Below are 22,430 nucleotides of genomic sequence, written 5' to 3' on the forward strand. Positions count from 1 at the left end.
CTTACACGAGACTTTTTATTAGGAGTGTAAGCTTTAGAGTTGCAGAATATTAGACGAATATCTTTGTAGAATTCCAAGGGACTGGTGTAGTTTCCTGCTTCCAAGGTTTCTTTCACAGTGCTGAAGTCCATGGGAGTGTCTACAATATCTCGATAATCCTGTGACAACACACAAGAGAAAACTCAAAGCTCTCAAATCCAACAGCAGGAAGATCACCTCAGTGTTCATCCAGTGGCTCCAGTCATTATTTTACTTTGAGAGCTGTTGCAGATAATTCCCTGAAAACATCAGCTCATAAAGGGAGAGGACAGAGCCATGCCCAGCATGGATTTTCTGCCAAAGAAGGAACAAGTTTGGATGTGGAAGCTGCACTTACAGGGTAAGAGAAGAGATCCACAGGCTGCCTGAAAGGCTCTGAGTCCTCTCGTTCATAAATCAGGTTCAAGAGCTGCTGGCACTGCTCCTTCCAAGCATCAGCACTGGCTTTCATGGGCTGCCTCTTCACTCTTCGTCTCACCTGCAGGCAAACAGGTACTTCAGAATGCATCAGAATATTCACATTGTTCACTTGAAGTTCCTATTAATTTCTCAGTGTTCTGATTCAAAGCAGATCTCCCCAGTCAAAAACAGAAATCCAGGAAGATTAAAGCAGAGCTGATGGCACAGCAACATGCAAATTGGAGAAATTTGCCTTTTCTGGTCATATATAACATTCAAACCCATGAGAAGCTGCAATATTTCAGCTCCAGCCTTGCTATTCTTATTAGCTGTAACAAAATTTGACTGCTGGAGATACTTTTTTTTTTAAATCAAATTTTAACAAAAATGACCAAAGCAGAAATTTTACTCACTCGTCTTTTCCCAGAGGAAGTGCCTGGAGCATCTGAATCCACATCTACTTCTGCCACCTAAAGGCAAAGGGAATGATCACACACAGGCAGGTCTGGATGCACCCTCAGCCATGGACAAAAAGGGTTAAAAACCAGCCAACAACAACCCCCAAAGGGTACTTGGCAACAGGAACTGCAGCACATTTCAAACTGAACTGAAGGGGAGAAGGAGGAAGGAGAGAGAAGGAGCTCAAGGCAGTGATATCTACCTTGGATTCTACCTGACATTTCATTCCAGGGATCAACTGATGGGAAATGACACACAATTGCATAAGAAAAGCAGCTCTGCTGCCTTGCTGACAATGGAGAGCTGTTGTCCTTCTGATTGAGTAACAGCTCCACTTCTCAGCTCCCTCATTAGTCATCCTTCCAACAAAACATCATGTACTGAGAGAAGATTAAAGACAGGCAGTTCCACGAATCATTTTGAGTTACTTCAGGGAGCTTATTGTCCCAGGTGAGCTAAACAGCCTCATCTCCAAAACTCAGTGCAATTACCCGTAAAATAAAGACAACAAAAATTAAAATTTCTTTCATGTGCTGAATTTTAAAAGGAAAGGAAATGATCTTACCTCCTCTTCCTCATCAGTACTGCTCAGATCTTCTGCTTTCACCTTGTTGTAGATTTCTAAGATATCAGTACAGCTCTGATCTCTGGAGGACAATGACAAAAACCAAGGCACACAATGAAGGATCTCAGGAATTGGAGCTGTGGGGTCTGTGAGGTCCAAACTCACCCAATGAAGCGGAGCAGGACGTCTGTCACAATTTTGGCTGCTTTGACTATGGGGCTGTCTGGCTCGTTGAAAGTCCTGGCATTGTGTTCAATGTATCTTACCTCCCACATCAGGGCAGAGATTCTCCTGAAAAACACACAGAATTAAAGGAATGGGATGGGGAGGAAGGTGTATGTTATTTTTCTTCCACATTCAGTATGGTTCTTTGGTGAAAAAATGGAATTGGGAATTCAGATCAAGCAGAAACAGAGGTGAAAAAAGAGCAAGATATTATTTATTCCCAAATTAACTGGGAAAACTGAGATTTCCAGTTTCCAGGAATATTCAGCCCACTTCTGGCAACTGCAACACAAGCCAAGCCCCTGTTCAAAGGCAGAAGGGATGAAAACAAAGCAAATATGCTCTGCCTCCACACAGAGCAAGGCTGCAGGTGTTAAACCAACACTCCAGATCCAGCTATGGCAGCTTTTGCCTTAACAACGTGGCCAGAAGAATTTATTATTCAGGAAAACTCCCCTTGCCCAAGATCAATGTGATCTTCTGCAGTTGCTGCAGGGACTTTACTCAGCATTCAGCTCCACACTGTCTTCCATGGGGCTGAAATAAATATCAGCTACAAACCCAAACTCACCTGTAAAACCTGTTTTCAAGCCTCCTCCTGATCGTGGTGAGGTCAGTTGGATAAGCAACGACAGTGCAATACATGGGATAGGCACTAAGGTCCACTGGAACAGCAAAGGGATTAGAAATGTCTGCAAGACAAAAGACCACAATAATTTAGAAGCCTCCAAGGGATGTTATACCAAGATTCTTTTTAATGGTTTCTGGGTTTTCTTTCTAAGAATTCAGCAAAAGCAGCACAGATCTACAGCTGAAAATGCCATTACCCACAGGGCAGGGTTCTTCCTCTCCTACCATCTGCTCCTACTCTTGAAAAAGCACTTTTTGTTCAAGTATCACATCTGAGATTTGTGTGCCAGCAGCCAAATCTGACTGAAAGGAACGTGGCATATGCACTTACAACAGGAATACTACAACAAGCAACATGAAGGAAGAACAAGACATGTCCAGGGTGTAAACAGAAGCAGAATTTAAATCACAGCGTGCAATTAAATGGTGACAAACCAGTTACAAGGAATTTGTAGGTGAGGATGTTTAGTGAGGACTTTTTGGTTGGTTTTGAGGGGTTTAATTCACTGTTTTGCTCTTTCACATTTAGATATGACCCACTGGGAAGCCCCATTGAAAGAAATCAGGTGAAGCCACAGGAAAAAAAAAAGGAAATACAGCTTGGAAATTGGAATATGAAATTTAAAAGGCTCTTTTCAGTAATTTAGTTGAGCACGTTTCAAATACTCCACATCAAGTCCCTGCACTCCATCCCATCTACTCTTCAGTCCTGTGTCACCCTGATATTCTTAATTCTTCCTGCTTTTCTCTCCAGACATACCAAGGGAAAGAAGCTGCTCAATCCCTCGGATGACTCGTTCACATTCTTCATCTCTGGAATGAGCTCCCCATTCTCCTTCCTGGGGTTTGTAGAGAAGAGCTGTCAGCTCCTCTGGGGTCACAGGAACTCCAGCACCAACCTCCTCTGGATATGCAGCTGGAGAGGGAGAATTCCACAGGGTAAATCCAGGGCCCAAAAGCTTTTGCTTTGTACAGCAACAGGAATGCAACACACACTTACTTCCTTCTGGGATCGGTTCCATGTCCCATGGACTCATCCTCTCTCTTTCATTGTTGTCCCAGCTATTAAAAAATACATTCAAATGCACAAGTTAGAGCTGAATATAAAGCTTTTCTTTACCAGATTTAACCCCAAAGGTCACTCCTGTTAGGAGTAAGACCTGGCCCTAGGGACATTCCAATTCCCTGTTTTTCTATTTTATCTCCTAGACAGTGACTGCACTGTGGTTTACATCAGAAATGTTCTTATTTATTGAGGAATAAATTCAAAAATTAAAGAAGTAAATATTCAAATTAAGTAAATATTCAGAATATTCTAAAATAAATAAAAAGTAAGTAACAAATAAAAAGTACAGTAAGTAAATATTAAATTTAATAAGTAAATGAAGTGGCTGGGTATGCATTGAAATGGCAAATGGAATCCTAGCTCTTGAGATTCTTGATCCTAGTTTTTCAAGTTCTCTGAGTTGTGTGGGAGCCCCAGGACATGCAAATACTCACTGGACACTGTAGCACTGGAAGGAACTATCAGGATATTCTGCCTGGAAAGGCTGCTGACTCTCCACAGTCCCAAACCACCAGGCATCATCAATTATACTCCGAAATCTATCCCCTGGAAGGGCAAACATTGCATTCAGCAAGACAAAAAACATCAGTAATTGCTAAATATTTCCTTTTAGAGAATCAACTCCATCTTTTATAAATGCCCTACTTTAGTCCTCACATTTTGCACTACTTCCCCTCAGGGCAGGACTTGCACATCTCTGGGAATTACTCACAGCTGCCTCAGATCCCAATAGATCCGGAGATTCTCCTGCTATCTCAGCCCTTGGAACAGTTTCTCTCATTCCTCTTTTTTTTTTTTGCTACAGGAATTGCAGCAAACATCAAATAAAAGTTTCCAATGTACAGTCCTTTACATCATGTAATAAAGACACTGCATCCCATTAAACAGCTGCAGAAAGGGTGCAAAACATATGGAATTGGGAAGAAAATACTCACCTATTTGCCAGTTCCTTTCTTTGGCTTCATTATAAAACTGATGCAGCACAAGGAAATCAATAACATCTGGCATATCGTGGTACCTTCAGGAAATAAGACCAAAAAAAAGTTATTATTACCCAGAAATACAACTCTAGATGAACTACACAGTCCTCAAATTCCATGCATTTGGGATAATAATTACTGCCATCATCATGCCTTGCACAGGAAATAAGAAAGGAGGAGAGAGAAGCTTCTACACTGCAAAGAAATCTCTTGAAGAATGTCATCAGCATTCCGGTGACTTACTTTATGGAAAAGGATTCTCCTGTCATTTTGCCTGTGATTGGATCCAGGAATGCAAGCTTCAAGCAGCAGAGTGTGGGAGGCCCAACTTCATATTTAATTCCTACAGTCTTCACAAATTCTTGTTCCTAGTTAGCAACAAGCATGGAACAGCATTATTTTACCTCACCAACAATAAAAACATTCATTTCCTAGTGTGAAACATATTAAAAAAACCCAAATATGTTTCCACTCTACAGCACAGGTAATTTCACCCATTAATTTTTCTTTTCCAAATACTAAAATCAATCACTGTCACCTCAAAAAGAAGCTCATTCCCTTGGTAGTTTTGTGAACAGGATTCCCACAAATTATTTAAGAAGGTTCTAAGGGACAAACCCAGTTTTAAGCACACCAGTGGTTCTCCCTGACCTACCCCAGGGCCCCTCACTCTTGTAAAGGGGGAAAAAAGGAAATTCTTCCTCTGAAAACGGAAATTCCACAATAGCCTTTATGTTCATGTCCTGTCAAAGCCCATCCTAAGTGAACAGCTATTTCCTTTTCCTCACAAACTGATGATGCCTTGGAAAATTACAGCTGGAGTCACTGAATACCTGGGACTGGTAACTGGGTATTTTCCCAGTAAAGCAATTATTTTCATTAATAGAACCACTGGTATGGTTCAGTGAATATGAGCACATATATGGGCTCTTCTCTTGATATGAAACCTAAATAAAGCAGAAACAAATCTGGCAACACTGTGGGTTAATTACTGGGAACTCATTCAAAGCAAGATCCAGTGATTAAGAGAGCTCCTGCACACATTTAGGTGTTTACACCATGATTTCCAAATTCTTACCACAGCACTAAAAACCAGAAACAGAACCCAAATGCTCAGGTCACTGTAGAGTGGTGAGAGAACCATAAACAGCTCTGTGCTGCTGGGTTCTGAATGAATTCAGTGTCTAAGAAAAAATGTTTTGTGTTGAAAGAGACGTCTGAGAATTGAGTCCAAAACCAGGAAGCGAACAGATGTAAAGACTTGGTGTTAATAAAAACTAACTTTAATGTTTGCAATTAAAACTTTGATATTAACATTTTAAAGTAATGCTTTCTTTACATTTTTCATGCTGGTTTTTCATGTCAGTTTAACATTACAGAGACATTCAGCTCTTTGAAGTATTTGTTGAACTTACCCTGAGTTCCATTTTGTTCCATGGTTGTTTTTGCATGTTAATACTGTAAATTTTGGCTTTCCTCACTGCCCTCACATAAGCTTCATGGCCTTGCCTGAAGTAGATGATCTTAAAAGAGAAAAAAAAAAAAGATAAAATTAAGAGAGCAAAACAGAGAACATGAAAAGAGCAAAATAGAGAAAATTATTGTACTGAGGATAGTGCTCTTCCTGTTCATTCTATGCCATGTCTCAACCCTTTCAGAACATACTACACACTTATTTATTTCATCACTAAACACCCTTCTAGTTAAAAATATTTATATCAGCCTCCAAATTGGCACTCCTTTGGGATTATTAAGAAATGTGCAGGTGGAGATGCACAACCAATTCTTCCTGCTGCTCCCACACTACCTGTGCAGAAAAAGAGATGTGGATCTGTAAACAACAAATGGCCTGGGAATTAACAAAGTTATCAAAACTCAGCCTGCCCTGAGCACAAATGCTGCTGGATAAAACAGTCCCAAGCAAGCTGAGCTGATGATTCCCCTGGGAATGAGGGCATTGCTGAGGGCAGTACCTCATCTCCCATCTGTGGCACGAAGGGCGAGCGGCGGGGAATGGTGTCCAGGATCCACTGCGGGGCCAACCACTCCTCACTGGGCTCTCCTTCCAGGGACAGCAGCCCACTGGCTTTCTAAATGCAGGAGTTAATACATCAGGAGTTAATACAGTTAATACATGTATAAGTTAAATATATTGCATTAAATTTAGAATGCAATCGATACGATATTCAGAATACAGTTAATTACTATGGCAGAACACATGGAAAACTCATCACGCAGCACTTACTGCAGATAAAATACAAGAAAAAGCAAATTATGGAGTGTCATCTTCCCAAAACCTCCACTAAATAGCAGAGAATAAGACAGGTTTGTTATAAATGTAATTGAAAATTAAAACATTTATAAATCATTAAAATGCCCACGACAGGGGCAGTGGGATGAGCTGATCTTTAAAATCCCATCAACCCAAACCAGACTGTCGTTCTATGAAAAGTAAAGAAATGGTATTTTTTAAAATATCTTTTTAAAAAATACCAGGAAAAAGAAATCTGACCATGTTGATACAATACAGATCCATTCTAATTTTACAACACAACCACCCTGGAGTAAATCTGACTGTGGTGAAGAGCATAAATCTGGGAGAAAAAAAAACATTTGTAATGGGGAACCACCTATGGGAAACACGGAAACACAGTAAAACAAACAACTAAATTACTTGGTACCACTGGTACCACAATTACTGTGCTCTCTAGAATTTCTTTCTTACTCTACACTCATTTGTGACCAATTTTACTTTGAAAACAACTACTAAAATACAAATTTGCATTCACAAAATACAAAAGACACTAAGAATTACACTTGCTGACCTTTTTCCTTGGCTGTTTAAGCTTCCTTCGCTTTGGCTCCAGCCCTTTTGTTCCCTTCATGTTTTCATCTTCAGAACTACTACAGATTTTCCGAGCTGCCTGCCTGGTTTGTCTCTTTGGAGGCTGCAGATTAATCCCAGCATCTGCTGTCCAGTCTGAATATTCACTTGATGAATCACTGTAAATAATAAAAAAGTTGTAAGAAAGAGAACAGAAAACTTCAGTTTTCCCACAGTGGAATGAAAAGTCCAAACATTCAACCTGCTCTCCTGGTTCTGCTCAGGATTAGCACAATATCTTGTTATCATGTGAATTTAAAAGAAAACTAAGTGCCCTCTGAGTTGTGATTTCATTAAATTCTTTTATCAATTTCAAACTCACAGTTAAACTACATCTGTGCCTGATATAAATTCTCATCTCACTGATTCACAGACTGACTTCATAAGAACTGGCAGCAAAAAATGGATGAAAAATTTAAAGAACTAGAGCACTTCCTTTAATATCAAGTAATACACATACAGGATTTATATGGCAAACTGGCATTGATTTTTTTCAAGCAATTCTTAATTAAAGACAACATTTTCCTATAAATGATCTTTCAAAATTGTTTTTGACTTTGAAAAAAAAAACCCAGAAAAAAAAGAATCACAATATAAAATGTTTCATGAAGAACTGAGGAAAAAAAAAATCAGTCTTCAAAATAAAGTCTGAATATCTCAATATCAACTGTCCAACTTAAATCCCGTAATAAACCAGTGTTACCAATTCAGGGCCCAGTGGAGGTACCTGGAACTGCTTTCACTCTGCCAGGCTGCCACAGGATCATCCATGGATGCATCACTTGTGCCAACAGTCTCATCTTCCTGCAGTGAAAACAAAACTACTCACTTTGGGGCCAAGGGGTAAAATCTATCATTTTTGTTTGCAAGCAAGTTGTGCCACCTGAGGAATACTTTGTATTTAAGGGCTGGTTTAGCTTTAAACAAATGAATCCACAATTTCTTTCTATATCTTAATTAATATTATAATATATCCTTATATAGCTCCTATAGAAACAATTTTAATTCTATCAGAACCATAGAATGAGTTCTTAAATTTAAGTGTTTGATTAATAAATTTTAGTGCCCAGAGCCCAGCTTTTTGAGCTGTTCTGTACTTCCAATGCATTTACAAAGCAACCATGTTCACTCTCTTCCTTAAGCAGAACAAGTTATATTTAATTTGGTATATTTTAAGTTCTTCCCTTGCCAAAATCAATGATTAATATCAATACTCAATCTCCTTCAACAGCAGTCTACAGATGTAGATGAAATCAAAGCACTGGAAAATGAAATCAAAGTCCTGACCTAGAATCCATGTGCTGTAAGAAATCCCAAAATAGCAAGTGGTTTAACACAACCCAGTTAAATTTACTTGAAAATGTTTCAGGTTTCCAAAAATACAGGAGCTGTTTTAAGCTAACTTTGAACAGTCCTGGCATTTAGGTAAATGATCCTTCACTCTCCAAGACCAATATGCCACAGGAACACCACAAATCCCAGAGACTCAATGACCTCAGTGTTTCTTCCCATGTGGAGAATCACAGAATATCCTCAGTTGGAAGGGATCCACAAGGATCATCAGTCCAACTCCTGTCCCTGCACAGACACCCAGCAATCCCACCCTGTGCATCCCTGGCAGCATTGTCCAAATGTTCCTGGAGCTCTGGCAGCCTTGAGGCTGTGCCCATTCCCTGGGGAGCTGTTCAGTGCCTCAGCACCTTCTGGGGGAAGAGCCTTTCCCTGACCTCCAGCCTGACCCTCCCTTGGCACAGCTCCAGCTGTTCCCTCAGGTTCTGTCACTGCCATGACCTCCCAGGATTCCCAAGGCTGCTCAAAAATCATCGAGAGAGGCTTTGTGATAATATCAGCAGCAATTTGAGAATTCTTGGATGAATCCTCTCAGGCCCCATCGATTTGTAGGGATCCAGGCAGAGCAGCAGATCCCACACAAGTTCAGGGTTGACTGGGAGTTGATCATTCTCAGTCATGGTCCTCCAGCTTAGAGCACTGGGACTCCCTTGCTCCCTTGCTGAAGATGGAGGCAAAGGATATGTTAAATCCCTCTGCCCTGTCCCTGTCCCTGTTAGTGAGGTGACCATCCCCATCCTGGAACAGGCCAATGTTATCCTTACACTGCCTTTTGCCATGAATACTTTTGAAAAACCTCTTTTTACTGTCTCCCCCAGTCCTGGCAGCTCCAGCTCCAGCTGAGCTTCGGCCGCACGCATTTCCTCTCTACAGCAGCACGTGGAGCCTTGAAAGGCTCTGGGATTTGGGAGCAGGGAAGCTGTTGGAGGCTGCTGGGGAGGCTCAGACCTCAGAGGAGCTGTCAGATTCACGGTGGGCACAGGGGTTGTGGCTGGCTCCCTGCTGGCTGTGCTCGATGGTGGAGCGGGTCTGGTAGGCGTGCTGCCGCTTCCGCTGGTTCCTGCGCAGGGAGCGCCCGCCGCCCACCTGGAACTCACTCTGCCAGGGGACAGAGACATAGATCAGGAACTTCCTCACCAGTTACACAGCTAAAAGGTACCTGGTTACAGTGGCTGAGTGTTGCACCCCAGTTATAACTGACCAGGAGGAAATCATTGTAGAATTACACAATATCGCTGACACATTGTGGATGTTTTAGGTGTGGGTTTTTGGTTCAGTAGAAATCCTGCTTTATAAATTAGCAGTCTTTGGAAAGGAAATTATTGAAAATACTATTTTTTTCTATAAAGTTTCTGCAGTCTCTGCATAAGATAAATCCAGCCCCTTATAAAGGTTTGGCACCTCTATTTTCCACAAGTCAAACTGAAAAGCCACCAGGGCTCTGCTCTTTTCCTTTCCCAGCATCTTCCCACCACTGAAGCCTCAAGGATAAGAATTTACCACTATTTGGATATTGCAGACAGCCAAATCAGTTACAGAAGGAAGACAGTGAGCCAGAGAAACAATTAGGACTATTGATTTTCTGAATAATTCAGTAAAATTGGTTTGGGGTTTTCTGTTGGTCTTATTTTCGTTGCTCAGTGTTCAGAACTGCTTCCCACCCAGGTTCTCTCTTCCAGAGCATTAACTCACCCGTTGCAAGGTGTGGGATGGCTTTCTCTTCTTGTCAGCAGTGTATAAACTAATTTCTATTTCACCTTTGGCAGCTCGACATTCTTCCTGGACCCTAATTATACACAAGAAACACACATTATATTCATTAAACCATCATGTAACTTGACAGCCTCATTAATATACACGTTAAAATATTTGTTGTGTTGCTGTAAGAAACCTGTGCACAAACTCTCCTAACAGCATCCATCCATTCACTCTTGGATCACAAGGAAGCAAACTCAGTAGCTGAGCACCCATAATTATTTTCAAATGTATTAAAATTATTTTCAAGACTTTTCAAAACAAAGCTTGAGCGAAGTGTGTTATTTGAAGTACTAAAAAAAGACTGAATTGTGAAAAGAAGGAATTACCATTCTCAACTCTCCACTCTGATCCTAATATCCCAAACAACCCAAAGAACCAACCAAGCCCCAAAGACGATGTGTCGCCAAAAAATCATTTCACAGCATGGAAGGATCATTACACATCAGACAACTGAATCTCTCGTGCCACTCAGCCTCTTACTTGCTGATGCCTGGAGGGAGCTCATTGACCACCACCCTCCTGCTCCAGGCCATGAGGTCCCTCTCGGTGGCCATCTGGCTGCGGGGAGCGTTGTGGTGCATCTGCCGGACGCCCTCGATCTGCCCACTCCTGCGCAGCCCCACGTTGGGCGGGGAGGCAACGTCCAAACCGGGGCTGCGGAGAGCTGGGGGAGACAGAAAGAGCTTCTTCACTTCCATGAACCGTCAAGGAAATCATGGAGGCACAGGATGGCTGGTTGGGAGAGACCTTAGAGATCAAACAGTCCCACCCCTGCCATGGGCAGGGATACCTTCCACTGTCCCAGGTTGCTCCAAGCCACATCCAACCTGGCCTTGGACACTTTCAGGGATCCAGGGGAAGCGACAGCTTCTCTGGGCACCCTGTGCCAGGGCCTGCCCACCCGCCCAGGGAAGAATTCCTTCCCTGTATCCCAACAACAATTTAAAGCTTAAGGATGGCACAAAGATTGATAAACAAGGTTGAGAATAATGGAACCACTGCCATTGTTGTCCTTATTTATCACATCAACACAATTCCAATAGGCTTAAATATGGTAAATCACATCAACATATTGCATTTAGTTGTGCAAAGCCACATAAAAATATCTATTTAACTACTTTATATACACTCCAATTAACTTACTCAAATGAGCAGTGATCAATGCAAGTTCTAGAAGAGAACTGCTTTAATTTCCTTAGTACTCATATCTGGAAATTCCTTAACACAACTACAGGGACAGACAAATAAAACTGGGAACTGGGGCTGTACAACACATCAATGTCTCCTAAGCAGCAGAAAAGACTGTGTAAGCTGAAGCTGCCTTTTAGGCAACCTTTTTGACATATCAACTTAGATCAAAGCAAAAATGTGTTTTCAGCATTTTTCCCTGGTATTTTTCTTATTCCTTCTTGAATTGAAACACAAGCAACTCCAAATCCAAATCCTAATGAGCTTTGCCAGGAAATCTACTTCAAACACATGTAATCAGTCACTTAACCTAGAATTGATTTATTAGCAGCTGTGAATCCTCCCAAGACTCAGGCTGAGTTGCAGCACAGTCCTGGGCATCTGCTCCCTCCCATCAGCTGCACTCACTCAGCTGCTAACATCTGATTGAGTGTGGTTTCAATTTTTAATCACTCTGTGTATTAGAAATAAAATCACAGTAGCAGAACACTTACCAGGAGAATAATCTCAAGCTTTCTAAGGAAACACTAAGACAGAGCAACATGTTTATTTTATTAGCACTGATGCTCAGCCTTGCGCTGCAGCAGGAAGCCATTAGTCTGTCACAACACTGTATTCTACTGACAGCCCCTAATTATATGCTTTCATTCTGGCATTTTGCAGTTATGAAGTATCTCCGCACTGATATCAAGACAATACAGTGAACTTCATGCTTATTTTTCAGGAAACTGGTTTATAACAGGAATAATTCCAGTCTAACAGCTCCAGGCAAGCAGATACAGCCCAAGTTAGACCACTGTGTGCTCACAGCTGCAGCTTAAATTTGTAATTCCTCTGTTGGAATCCACAGAACATCCAACTGCTCCACAGGGGTTAACAAAGTGTGCTAGGAGAGAAAAGCAGCCTCCAAGAAACAGTCTCATTCCTGCCTTTAGCACTTTGATCAGTCCTTGCTGTGATAAGGAAGGAACTGATGGAGATAAGGTTGGGACACTGACCTCCATTAACAGAGTGGGATCTATTGAGTGGAGGGTTTGGAAGAGTTTCTCCTTCATTAATTAGCCTCAGATCTTGTTCCCTCTGGAGCTCTCTGATCATTCCATCAAGGATACTCTCATCCTGGTCATTTGTTTGCTGCCCGATGACTTGTTCAACCACTTCACCATCACCTTGACAAGAACAAAGCCACAAATAGTGATAAAATGATGGATTTCTGTATTACCAAACAACACAAAAATAATCCCATTTGTAACTCTGCACCACTATTTGTCTACCCTGCAAAACATCTGATCACCAGCTGGCTTTCTGCTCTCATGTAATAAATGGAGGCAAAGTTTAAAAGAGAAGTTACAATAAAATCCTAAAACTCCAGACCACATGTAGAACATAAACACAAACACTTAGAGACAGCAGAAAGAAATTACACTTCCACAGGTAAGAATGGAAGGTCTTTTTTGGGGATCAGTATTTTGCAAAAGTTTGTGTTTATGAGAAAAAAGAACTGTTTTCAAAAACAAAAGCTGTTTTTTCCATGTCTTCCTCACCTTCCTGCTTTCTTCCTCACATCCACAGTTACAGAGTTTAATAGACAATGCTTTAAACATCTGGGAAAAATCCACAGATTTTGGAATACTCTTGCCTCCAGTCACTTTGATTCCACACACTTGCTTTATGCCATAACCCCACCCTATCTCCTCTTCTACCTGTATACTAAATTTAAACCATTAATTTACACATCCTCACAGCACCATCCCAAGAGCTGGTGCTCAATACTGTGCCACACTTGTATTATTCATGAGGTTCAGACAGAATACCATTAGCCACATATCCCAGCTGAGGAATAAGCTGCTCGTCCTTGCAATTTTCCCTCCCTGGCACCAGCCGCTGGAATCTCGTGGGATGAGGATTTCCATCAACATCCACCAAGAATGGAGGAGGCATAAGGTGTGGAGCCTGTTGAGTCTGTTCATCCAGCACATAATTATTGGCATCCCGGATCAGGGGCCGGTAATCCGTGTGGAAGAACATCTGATCAGGAATCTGAAAGAAAAGCAATTTAGTAAATAAATCAGTGGCCATTTGCAGCTGTCTTGCTGCTCTGGAATTGCTCCCATAAACCACAACTCCTACACTTGGGATCAGCACAAGGAATGTTATGACAGAGAACAGATTCCCACCACAAATGTGGTTTATTACCAAGGCCTGATGCAAAAATTCAACAGTAAAATAGGCCAAGAAAGGTGGACAGAGGAGTTAATGCTCTTCTCCTCTATCTATAGAGTCCCTTGTCTAAATCTTTTTGATTTAGATAAACAGCAACTGCTCCATGACCTAATTATTATTTTGTCTGGGGCAGGGTGAGGGAATAAATTGTAACACAAATACTTCGAAGACAAAATCAGGTCAAGATAGGGAAGAGTTTAAAATTCATTCAACCCACCTTTTCGTAATATTTATTGCATCCAAAACCAAATAGTAGCAGATGTCCATGAGAGTCTGTGCAGGCAAAATGCTGCCCATCTGGTGAGAACTTGCAATCAAAAACAGCTCCATGGCCTTGGCCCTCAATCTGTACCAAGCACAGAGAATTCCTTTCACAACCATATATTCTCTATAAGAACATTTTCACAAAAATTTCCCCTCTGCTCCAACACGTACTGAATCCTCATTCTGTGGTTTCTCATCTCGCTCAAGATTGATTTACACTTTTATTTATTGAAGTTAAACTTGACAATGCAGTTAAAATGTCACATTTTCTCTCTGTCCTGAAATTTCAGCCCAACTTTTAATGTATGTTCTGGAACAATCACCTGGAAGTCTGCATTATGTTAATGGCAGATACACGGCAAGATCAGCAAAGATGTTGGAGCTGCACTGGCTCTGGAGGTATATAATGAAACCTGCTTTTGTCTCAAGAACAGTTTTATGAAAAAAAAAAAAAACAAAACAAACCCTCTGTGATCCTTCTTACCATGTTAAAGTAATTGCGAATTTTTGTTCCTTTGTCTATATCCCAAACAAAAATATTCCCATCGTGTCCCGCCGAAAGCACAATCCTTTGGTCAAAGGGATGAGCCTCCAGAACAAAAACTTCGTCGTCGTGACCCTGCAATGACAGCAGGGGGGAAAAGGAATTTGTATTTCTCCATGTGATATCTCCAGATGTGTTGGGAGTTACTGAGGGGATGTTCCCAGATCAGGGAGTCACCCAGGACACCTCAATTTACTGGAACTGTGCTTGGTCACCATTCCTGCTACAGGTTTGGTGTTGGCACTACTGAGATGGGGAGGGATGGGGAGGAAGGAGAAATCAGAGCACAACTGGAGCCTCCAAAGGGTTCCCTGTCAGCCAGCAGTTACCAGGATTCTGCACACCAGCTCCTTTCCCCACGGGATACCCTCCTCCCAGCAAGCAGGGGACAGCTGGATACTTCAACACCTTGTCAGGGGAATGGTGAAGCAGTTTAGCCACAAATCAGTCAGAGTGAGCTATACCCACTTGGGATATCCCCTGGAATTATACTCACGGATAAGCTATGGAGGAGCTGCCCTGTGGATGAGTTCCACACTTTGAGGAGGAAATTGTTGACTGCAGTGATGACAGTGGCATCATATCGATCCCAAGCCACCATGGTAACCTTCAGCTTGGTCACCTTGTCCTCCCCAGATGCCACATTGTTTCTAAGGAAATCAACAATTTAAAAAGGAATAAATCAGTGTCTGCATATGGAAACATTTAGGAGTGCTAATTCAGTATGAAATTCAGGGGAGGATGGATCACAGCCACCTCTGTGACTCTGGCTAAGGCAGGAAGATGAAGGATGGTTCTGCAGTGGTAAAAACCGGATACGGGAAATATTCGGTGCCGCTGAGATTTATAGAGCTCTATTTCCTTAAAAAGGACATTTTCTCCTCTGTTCCTAAGCCATTATCCTCCCCTACCCCAATTCTTCCTTTCACATCTATTAAGCTTTTTTCCTACAAGTCATTTTTCTTATCAGTCATCAATATCAGTAAACTCCAGTGAGCAGGAACCTGCTAAATAAATCCAACTCAAACTTCCGACTGCAAACACTGCAAATGTAACCACTGAAATATGGAGAATTCTGCAAAGCAAGTGCCTAATGGATTTCTCCGTTTCTGCTCTTTGTTGTCCTGAATATTCAATTACAATTCAATTACAGGGCACTTAAAGAAGTCACTTGGGGATCTCAAAAAGAAAAACTCAAACCCCTAATTGAACCTGAGAACCAAACACTAATTTCACCACTTACTTGGAAACTTAAGGAAGAAATACAATGTTAAGAACCATGTTGAATATATATATATTAGCATATGATCAATGGGGCTCTACCAAAACCTCCCAGAAAGTGAGATAAACTGTTTGACATTCTTATTTCATGTATAAAATACTAAATATCCCTCAACCATTAGCATAGGGAAATACCAATGGATGATTATTTATTTGAGGCTGAAATAACTGTGTAAGTTGACAGAGCCATGACATTTTCAACACATGCACTGAAATTAACTCAAAATGGAAGCAAATAACCAGTTTTCAATATGATGGAGGATTTAGCTTGCAAATAAATGTGCCCATGAGGTGTGTTCTGCTTGCTTTCCTTTACCCTGTCATTTTTGTAGCCATATCCAGGACCAGACTCTTCCAGTCATGCTGATGGTAGTGCCAGATTCTTGCTGTTCCATCCCTGCTTCCACTGACAAACCTTAAGCTATGGGGCAAAGGGGGGAAAAAAAAGCCATGAAATTCTGAATAAAGATGGTTTAATCCCCACATGTACACCACTAAATTATATATACACTTGGAAGTGTGTACCTGTGTATCTCTACTTCTCTTACTCATGAGTTTACAATTTTCCTATCAGATATTGTAGGGTACAAGAGAGTTTCTAGCCCACAACATTAATTACATTTGGCTCCAGCAGCAGATGGCCTTGGAATGACTTCAATGTCGTAATTCATACGAGCTGCACATTCCCTTTTTAATGACATCAGCAAATCCCTGGAGCAGCTCAGAGTGGCAGCAAAGAAAGGGAAACTGCGTGCCAGGAGTCTGGCATAAATTATAATGCATTAACTTAGAGAGAGGGTGAAGACAGGCAAGGGAAGGAGCCAAATGGAGCACAAGGAGCTTGTCCTGCCCGTGGAGCTGAACAGGAATATTTTCATTTCTAAACTCCTCCTTATTTAAAAATGCCAAGCATCCTGCAAATGTATTTAATCACATCATTATGCTTTGGCCATCAATGTCACAGAAATAATTTTTGTTGAGAAACTGGAAAAAAGCTCCTCAAGTAATACATTTGAACAGGATGGCCAACACCTTTGGAAGTATATTCCACTTATATACAAAATTACACTTAAAAGGCAAAGCTATTCAACTTTATGAAGTGACTGTTTCACCTCTTCAGTTTCCCTAGTCTGATTTTTTTCACCGTGATGAAAAAGAGTTTGGAAAAGCTTGTGACAAGTTTATTTTCTTCTTATTTTTACTTCTTTTATTAAAATAAAAAGTAAGGTACTCCTTTTCCATTCAAAGCATCATTACAGAATATCATTTTCAGTGAGCATGTGACCTAATGCCCTCTGATGTGACTTGGAAGGAACTGGTGGTACAACTACACCACCACATTCCCACAGAATTTCACATGACAAAGCTCTCCAAGTACAGGTGCAAAGCTAGTTTGGCATGGCAGGTTCATCCCTAAAACCTCCTGCCCACCAAAATAAGGAACAGGAGCAAAAGCTGGGATAAAAACGCCTATATTTTCTAACTTTTGCTTTCGACTACATTGATTACAATGCTCTTACTCCACAAGCAACCCCTCTGTGGAGGCTACCTGGGAAGAAGGGCTGTTCTTACACAGAAAAGTCATAAAATTTAGGTTCCAATTTGCTGTTTGGAAAAAACAAACAAATTAAAAGCCCAGTTGCAGAACATTTTTGTTGTTCCAGCAGAGGACAACGAGTTCGAGCTTGTGGACATGACACACATCTTGCAACACATTTCAATAATTTGTCCAAGATTAAGCCAAGCCCAGGGGCAGTTTTCCTGTTGCACCAAATTTCCCATGAAATGTTGTTGGGAAAATTAAATAGCATCACTCTCAGGTCCAAAGCCCAGCACTCACCTGTCACCGTTGTTACAGAACTGCACTGCAACCACTTTGTCCTAAAGAGGAGGGAGGAAAACAACAGCACTAAGTGAAAAACTCAGAAAAAAAGATCTTCATGATGAGTTTTTTATGGAGCAAATAAAAAAACTGATAAAAAACATTCAAGTACAGAACAATTGTATTTGAAGTTCAAACTTCCCCAGACATACTGTGTTTGAATAGAAATATGCTGGAATAGAAAACTTCTGAGAGGTGATGGTTTCCTGCAATTTTTACACTTAACATGAAAGTGCATCAAAAATTTAATCCAAAAATTGCAAACCTTGGCTTTATTAACACTTACAAATAGCTGAGAAACAAGTGTTATGTTTTAGACCTAGTTTTGCCTCTTTTTTAATTTGCCAAATATTTGTGCTGGCTCCATGATTTACTCCCCTTACTCCCACTGATGTCTCTAACTAGGATTTGTTTTAGGGGGGCTGACAGCTGTCTGCAGGATTATGAGTGGACTTAAAGAAATTAAAGGAATTACAGCTTCTTCCAAACCTGCCCAACACAGAAAACATTCTTTCCTTTCATGAGCAAAATACTTGTTAGATGTGTTGGTTTGGAGACCAAAATGTTAGAGCCACAACTCCCACTGAAGTTCAGAGAATCAGTTTAGACCTTGGGCTTAATCCATAAAGTGTTCCTGAGGTGGTAAGTTTGTAGTTTGAATTTTTATGGGAACTTTTCTGCATTACCTGAAAAAAATATGCTTTTAAGCTTTATTTTCTAAATGAAATTACAATCATGATCCAAAGTTTGACTGCACAGACAAAAACCTGAATTTATTTGTCTCATTATGTGGATTTAACTAAACATTCAACAGCAAGTTTAATATGAAAAAAATGACATTATGCATTAAAACTGCTTTAATTCCTCATTCCAAGACAGACCTCTATCAACAATAAGGGAAAATCACCTGGTCCCTCAGTTTTCTGGGGGAATGAAATACATAAGACCTATTTTGCACAAACCTCTTGCCTCAGAGGGATTTAAAAATAAACATCCCACAAATTTCCAGGCATTTAAATACCACAGTGCTGAAAGCCAAACAAATTCTAGACAGTTAATAAAGAAAAAATAGGATGCACAGGAACCAAGTTCCTGAAATGAGGTAACGGGGGAAAAATAAGATTTTCTTTTGGATTTGCCTCTTACTGTGTGAGATTCCAGCTCAGCCATTTTCTCTGGAGATTCTGAGCCCAAATAATAAATTCTTATCACGTGGTCAGTACTCCCTGTAGCAATGAACATCCCACCTGAAACACAGAATTCTCTGTGAGAAGAAAAGTCATCCAAGGAACAACTTATTTTAACTTTGTTTATTTTAATTTGCTGCTTTCTTGTCAAAGCAGCAAACTAGTTTTAAACAGAAAATTGCAACGTTAACAGGTAAATGTCAAATAAAATACTTAAATACAGATTCAATACCTACTTGACACACATCAGAGAAATTATTGCTGAACTGGTGCAGTGATTAAGGTATTTTATTGTCATTTCTTTACAATGTTGCCCCAAAAGGGCACAATTGTGTGGTTTACTGCATTGAAATGGGTTTAGTTAATTCAGGATTTATTGCTTTAGAAAGGGAATGTGGCTCTACAAAAGTTCTCAATTTCAAAAAGCAAATTTAATGAGAAATTACTTTTTTTTTTTGTAAAAATCATTATTTTTGAGCATTCAAAGCAGCAAAGGAGATCTGTTGAGCTGAGATTTTCCAATACATTGAATTGATCCTCTTAGAATTCAGCCACATTTGGAATATCAGCAAAGTGTAACCTTTGACAGAGGAATTCCAGAACTTTTCATTCAAAAACTTTACAAGGTAAAATCTTAAAAGGTTGTTACAGAGAAATATCTCTGATATGAAAAACAAGAGACTGAAAGCCTTCAAAGTGGTCAAGAGATTTTAGCTCAAATTATAGGAAAAAAGAGAAAGAGCAGCTTAAGGCAGATGCTTTGCAGGGAAAATTTCCAACAATCACAATTTGACAGTGGTAAAATTAACTGGAAAAGGGTTTAACACTATTTGTATTTAAAGAGAAGTAGCAAAACTGTCACCAAAGAGCCAAATTCATGAAGCAGCTGATGCTGGACACATACCAGAGCTGAAAGATGAACAGGAGATCTGAACACCAGGCCTGGACCTCTCTGCAAACTTCACAGGACGATCCCTACATGCAAAACACAACATTTTGGGTTTTCCTTCTTTGTTCACCACAAACAGTTCCCTGCAGCTCAGCAGGATGAGGTCAATATACTCATCTTAAATCTTAATTTTGTAATTCTTACCTACGTTTGCTAGAAATTATTTTTCATTTTTGGAATTTTCTTCCTTAGTTTAATAAGAAAACCCTAATTCTCGAAATTGAAATTATTATTTAACTGATTTACCATGATCCTCACAAATTTAAATCCATTTAAAACAGACCCTGCCAAAACCATTAATCTAATAGCATTTCCTCCTGATTGAATATGGGTTTGATGACATCTACATATGTACATTCTTCTGATTAAAAGCAAATTAATTCTTCTGCCTGTACATTTTGGACAGGGATTTAATCCTGAACACAAAAGCTGGAATTTCTTCCACAACTTTGGCTTGCAAAGCACAAATCCCAGAAATAACAACCCCAATCTCTGCCTCCCCTCTGGGTTCCAATGACACAGAATCCCAAAATGCTCCTGCCCCACACACCAGCTTATTGAGCAAGAAATTTCATTATCTCAGCATTCCTCTCAGTACCAAAATTAAAAATAAATTCCTCCTTGAGTTAAAATAATTATAATTATCTAAACAGTCTCACTTGAATTTCATGGTGTTCGCATGCCACTGCCAGAAACAGATTGTTCCGTCGGCACCAGTGGAAGTGAGGTATCGAGTTGTTCCTTTCCTTGCTGGAGAGAACTAAAAACAAAAGTTGTAACAATTAAACCAGCTCCTCTTTTCTCCTCTTTCCTGCTGGAAACTTGTTGACAAGAGTGTTTTTCACTAATACATTCGTTTTTCCCCAGGAGTACAGAGAGCAGGGGTAAGCACAGAACCTGAACTTCCATAAAAATCAAGTTGAGGAAATGGAAAACACCTACAATTTGGTTAGGAATTCTTTGTTTCTACCACAAAAAGGAAATTGGGGAAATGAAACAAGACCAGACCCGGCAAATGGGGCACAAATATGAGGAAATAGTTCTTTCTAGGACAGAACTGAACCAAACATGGCAAATACAATGACTTCTGCATCCAAGTCCAACAAAGAACAGCTGCATAGCAGGATCCCCTCCCCTCAATCTTCCTAAACCTCTCTAAGGAGTGGGAAAGCTTTTTATTCTTTATTTCATAACTGCAGCAATACCTTTAATCCTCAGGCTACCTGGTAATTTGATAAAGGAATCCAGCACTGCGTCCTCAAGAAGCAGTGGCTGATTATATTCTAAATTATTAGTTTTACAAAGAGCTTGAGAGAAACACACACATATATATACACACACATATACATGTAAAAAAATAATACACCAGTTACAAAGCCAGGTTGTAAACTACATTTCCAAAACAATCACCTGAACATGGTTGAAATCAGACAAAATTGGAGGTGTAGGGAAGATTCCTGGGGAATACTGGCATGATGGAGAAGCCTGTGCTGAATCCAAGGCAGCATCACTCCAGGAGAGAGAGATTCTGAGCCAAACAGCCCCACTCACTCTCCCTTCTATGTGCATCACCTGCCAAATTGCAGGGATTGTCTTTTTTATCCTGGCATTTTGTTTTTTGGAGGTTTCTGCCTGGCAGTTCTGAGCATTTTTTAAAGAAAATGTGCATTTGCTACAACATCCAGAGCAGCTCCTTACAAGCTGAAGTAACAAGGAAACAAGAAATGGGGAGCAAGGAATTTTAACTGATCCTTCTTAAAAACAAATGTTCTCTGTGAACACAAGAGCACTGGATCAGGTGCTGTGCCAGGAGCAGCACCAAAGATGCCAAACTCGTCAGTGAGTTGAGCCAAGGAGATGCTGCTGCCCTCTGAGTTGCCCTAAAAGGGCATCAGATCTCCCATTTTCTAGACCTAAGGCAGCAGCAGTGGGATCAGCCAGCTAAAAGCACAGGGAAGCAGGAGGATGATCCCCTGGGCACTGCAGGATTGAGTTAACCAGGAAAAACACCCTCGAGCTGAGACAAATCAGAGACGAAAAGATCAATTTTATCCTCGTCCGCCACAGCTCCTATTACCATTCCAGTTCAAGGGTTTAGGGACAAACCCCCTCATTCCTTACCTGGATGGAAGTGATGGAAGCTGAGTGGCCCTGCAGGACTGCAAGGGGGGCACAGGTCCGGAGGCACCACACCCTGACCACCTTGTCACAGCTGCCTGCAGCCAGCAGAGTGTTCTCGTAGTTGACGGCCATGTCCGAGATCTCGGCCGAGTGACCCCGCAGGGTGGACAGCAGGCGCCCATCATCCGTGGCCCAGATCTTCACCAAACAATCATCTGACCCCTGAAATTCCACAGGAATTCCCAAAGGTTATGGAAAATATGGAACATGTTCCATGCACGTCACACACGTCACTGCAGATGGACAGGGATCCCAAACCCCATGGGCTGACAGAACAACTTCAGTGGGATTCACAGACACACCATTTTATGACAAAGTTCTTCCCTGTGAAAGTGGATATATGGAAGGAATTCTTCCCTGTGAGGGTGGGCAGGCC

At 40.9% G+C, this 22,430-nt stretch overlaps 1 protein-coding gene across 3 annotated transcripts in view; it reads right to left on the minus strand.

Moving 5' to 3' along the window:
• The window catches only part of BRWD3 (bromodomain and WD repeat domain containing 3), a 49,382-nt gene that overhangs the window by 9,549 nt on the left and 17,403 nt on the right, over positions 1–22,430 (minus strand). For all 3 annotated transcript variants that reach the window (XM_085060668.1, XM_085060669.1, XM_085060670.1), the window contains 29 exons: positions 21,995–22,216; positions 20,533–20,633; positions 19,829–19,899; positions 18,884–18,984; positions 17,696–17,736; positions 16,172–16,276; positions 15,071–15,224; positions 14,515–14,649; positions 13,984–14,112; positions 13,358–13,583; positions 12,542–12,712; positions 10,836–11,019; positions 10,290–10,383; positions 9,546–9,695; positions 7,975–8,051; positions 7,189–7,366; positions 6,337–6,453; positions 5,779–5,886; positions 4,607–4,731; positions 4,319–4,401; positions 3,818–3,929; positions 3,318–3,379; positions 3,078–3,233; positions 2,259–2,379; positions 1,628–1,753; positions 1,463–1,544; positions 852–908; positions 377–517; positions 6–158 (listed from right to left, as the gene is read on the minus strand). In XM_085060668.1, coding sequence (XP_084916794.1) covers positions 6–158; positions 377–517; positions 852–908; positions 1,463–1,544; positions 1,628–1,753; positions 2,259–2,379; positions 3,078–3,233; positions 3,318–3,379; positions 3,818–3,929; positions 4,319–4,401; positions 4,607–4,731; positions 5,779–5,886; positions 6,337–6,453; positions 7,189–7,366; positions 7,975–8,051; positions 9,546–9,695; positions 10,290–10,383; positions 10,836–11,019; positions 12,542–12,712; positions 13,358–13,583; positions 13,984–14,112; positions 14,515–14,649; positions 15,071–15,224; positions 16,172–16,276; positions 17,696–17,736; positions 18,884–18,984; positions 19,829–19,899; positions 20,533–20,633; positions 21,995–22,216 — 3,582 coding nt within the window. The remainder of the gene's footprint in view (positions 1–5; positions 159–376; positions 518–851; positions 909–1,462; positions 1,545–1,627; positions 1,754–2,258; positions 2,380–3,077; positions 3,234–3,317; positions 3,380–3,817; positions 3,930–4,318; positions 4,402–4,606; positions 4,732–5,778; positions 5,887–6,336; positions 6,454–7,188; positions 7,367–7,974; positions 8,052–9,545; positions 9,696–10,289; positions 10,384–10,835; positions 11,020–12,541; positions 12,713–13,357; positions 13,584–13,983; positions 14,113–14,514; positions 14,650–15,070; positions 15,225–16,171; positions 16,277–17,695; positions 17,737–18,883; positions 18,985–19,828; positions 19,900–20,532; positions 20,634–21,994; positions 22,217–22,430) is intronic.

The sequence above is a fragment of the Lichenostomus cassidix genome, chromosome 4A (genome assembly GCF_008360975.1).
Source record: "Lichenostomus cassidix isolate B80296 chromosome 4A, HeHo_3.0, whole genome shotgun sequence".
Classification (NCBI taxonomy): Eukaryota; Metazoa; Chordata; class Aves; order Passeriformes; family Meliphagidae; genus Lichenostomus; species Lichenostomus cassidix.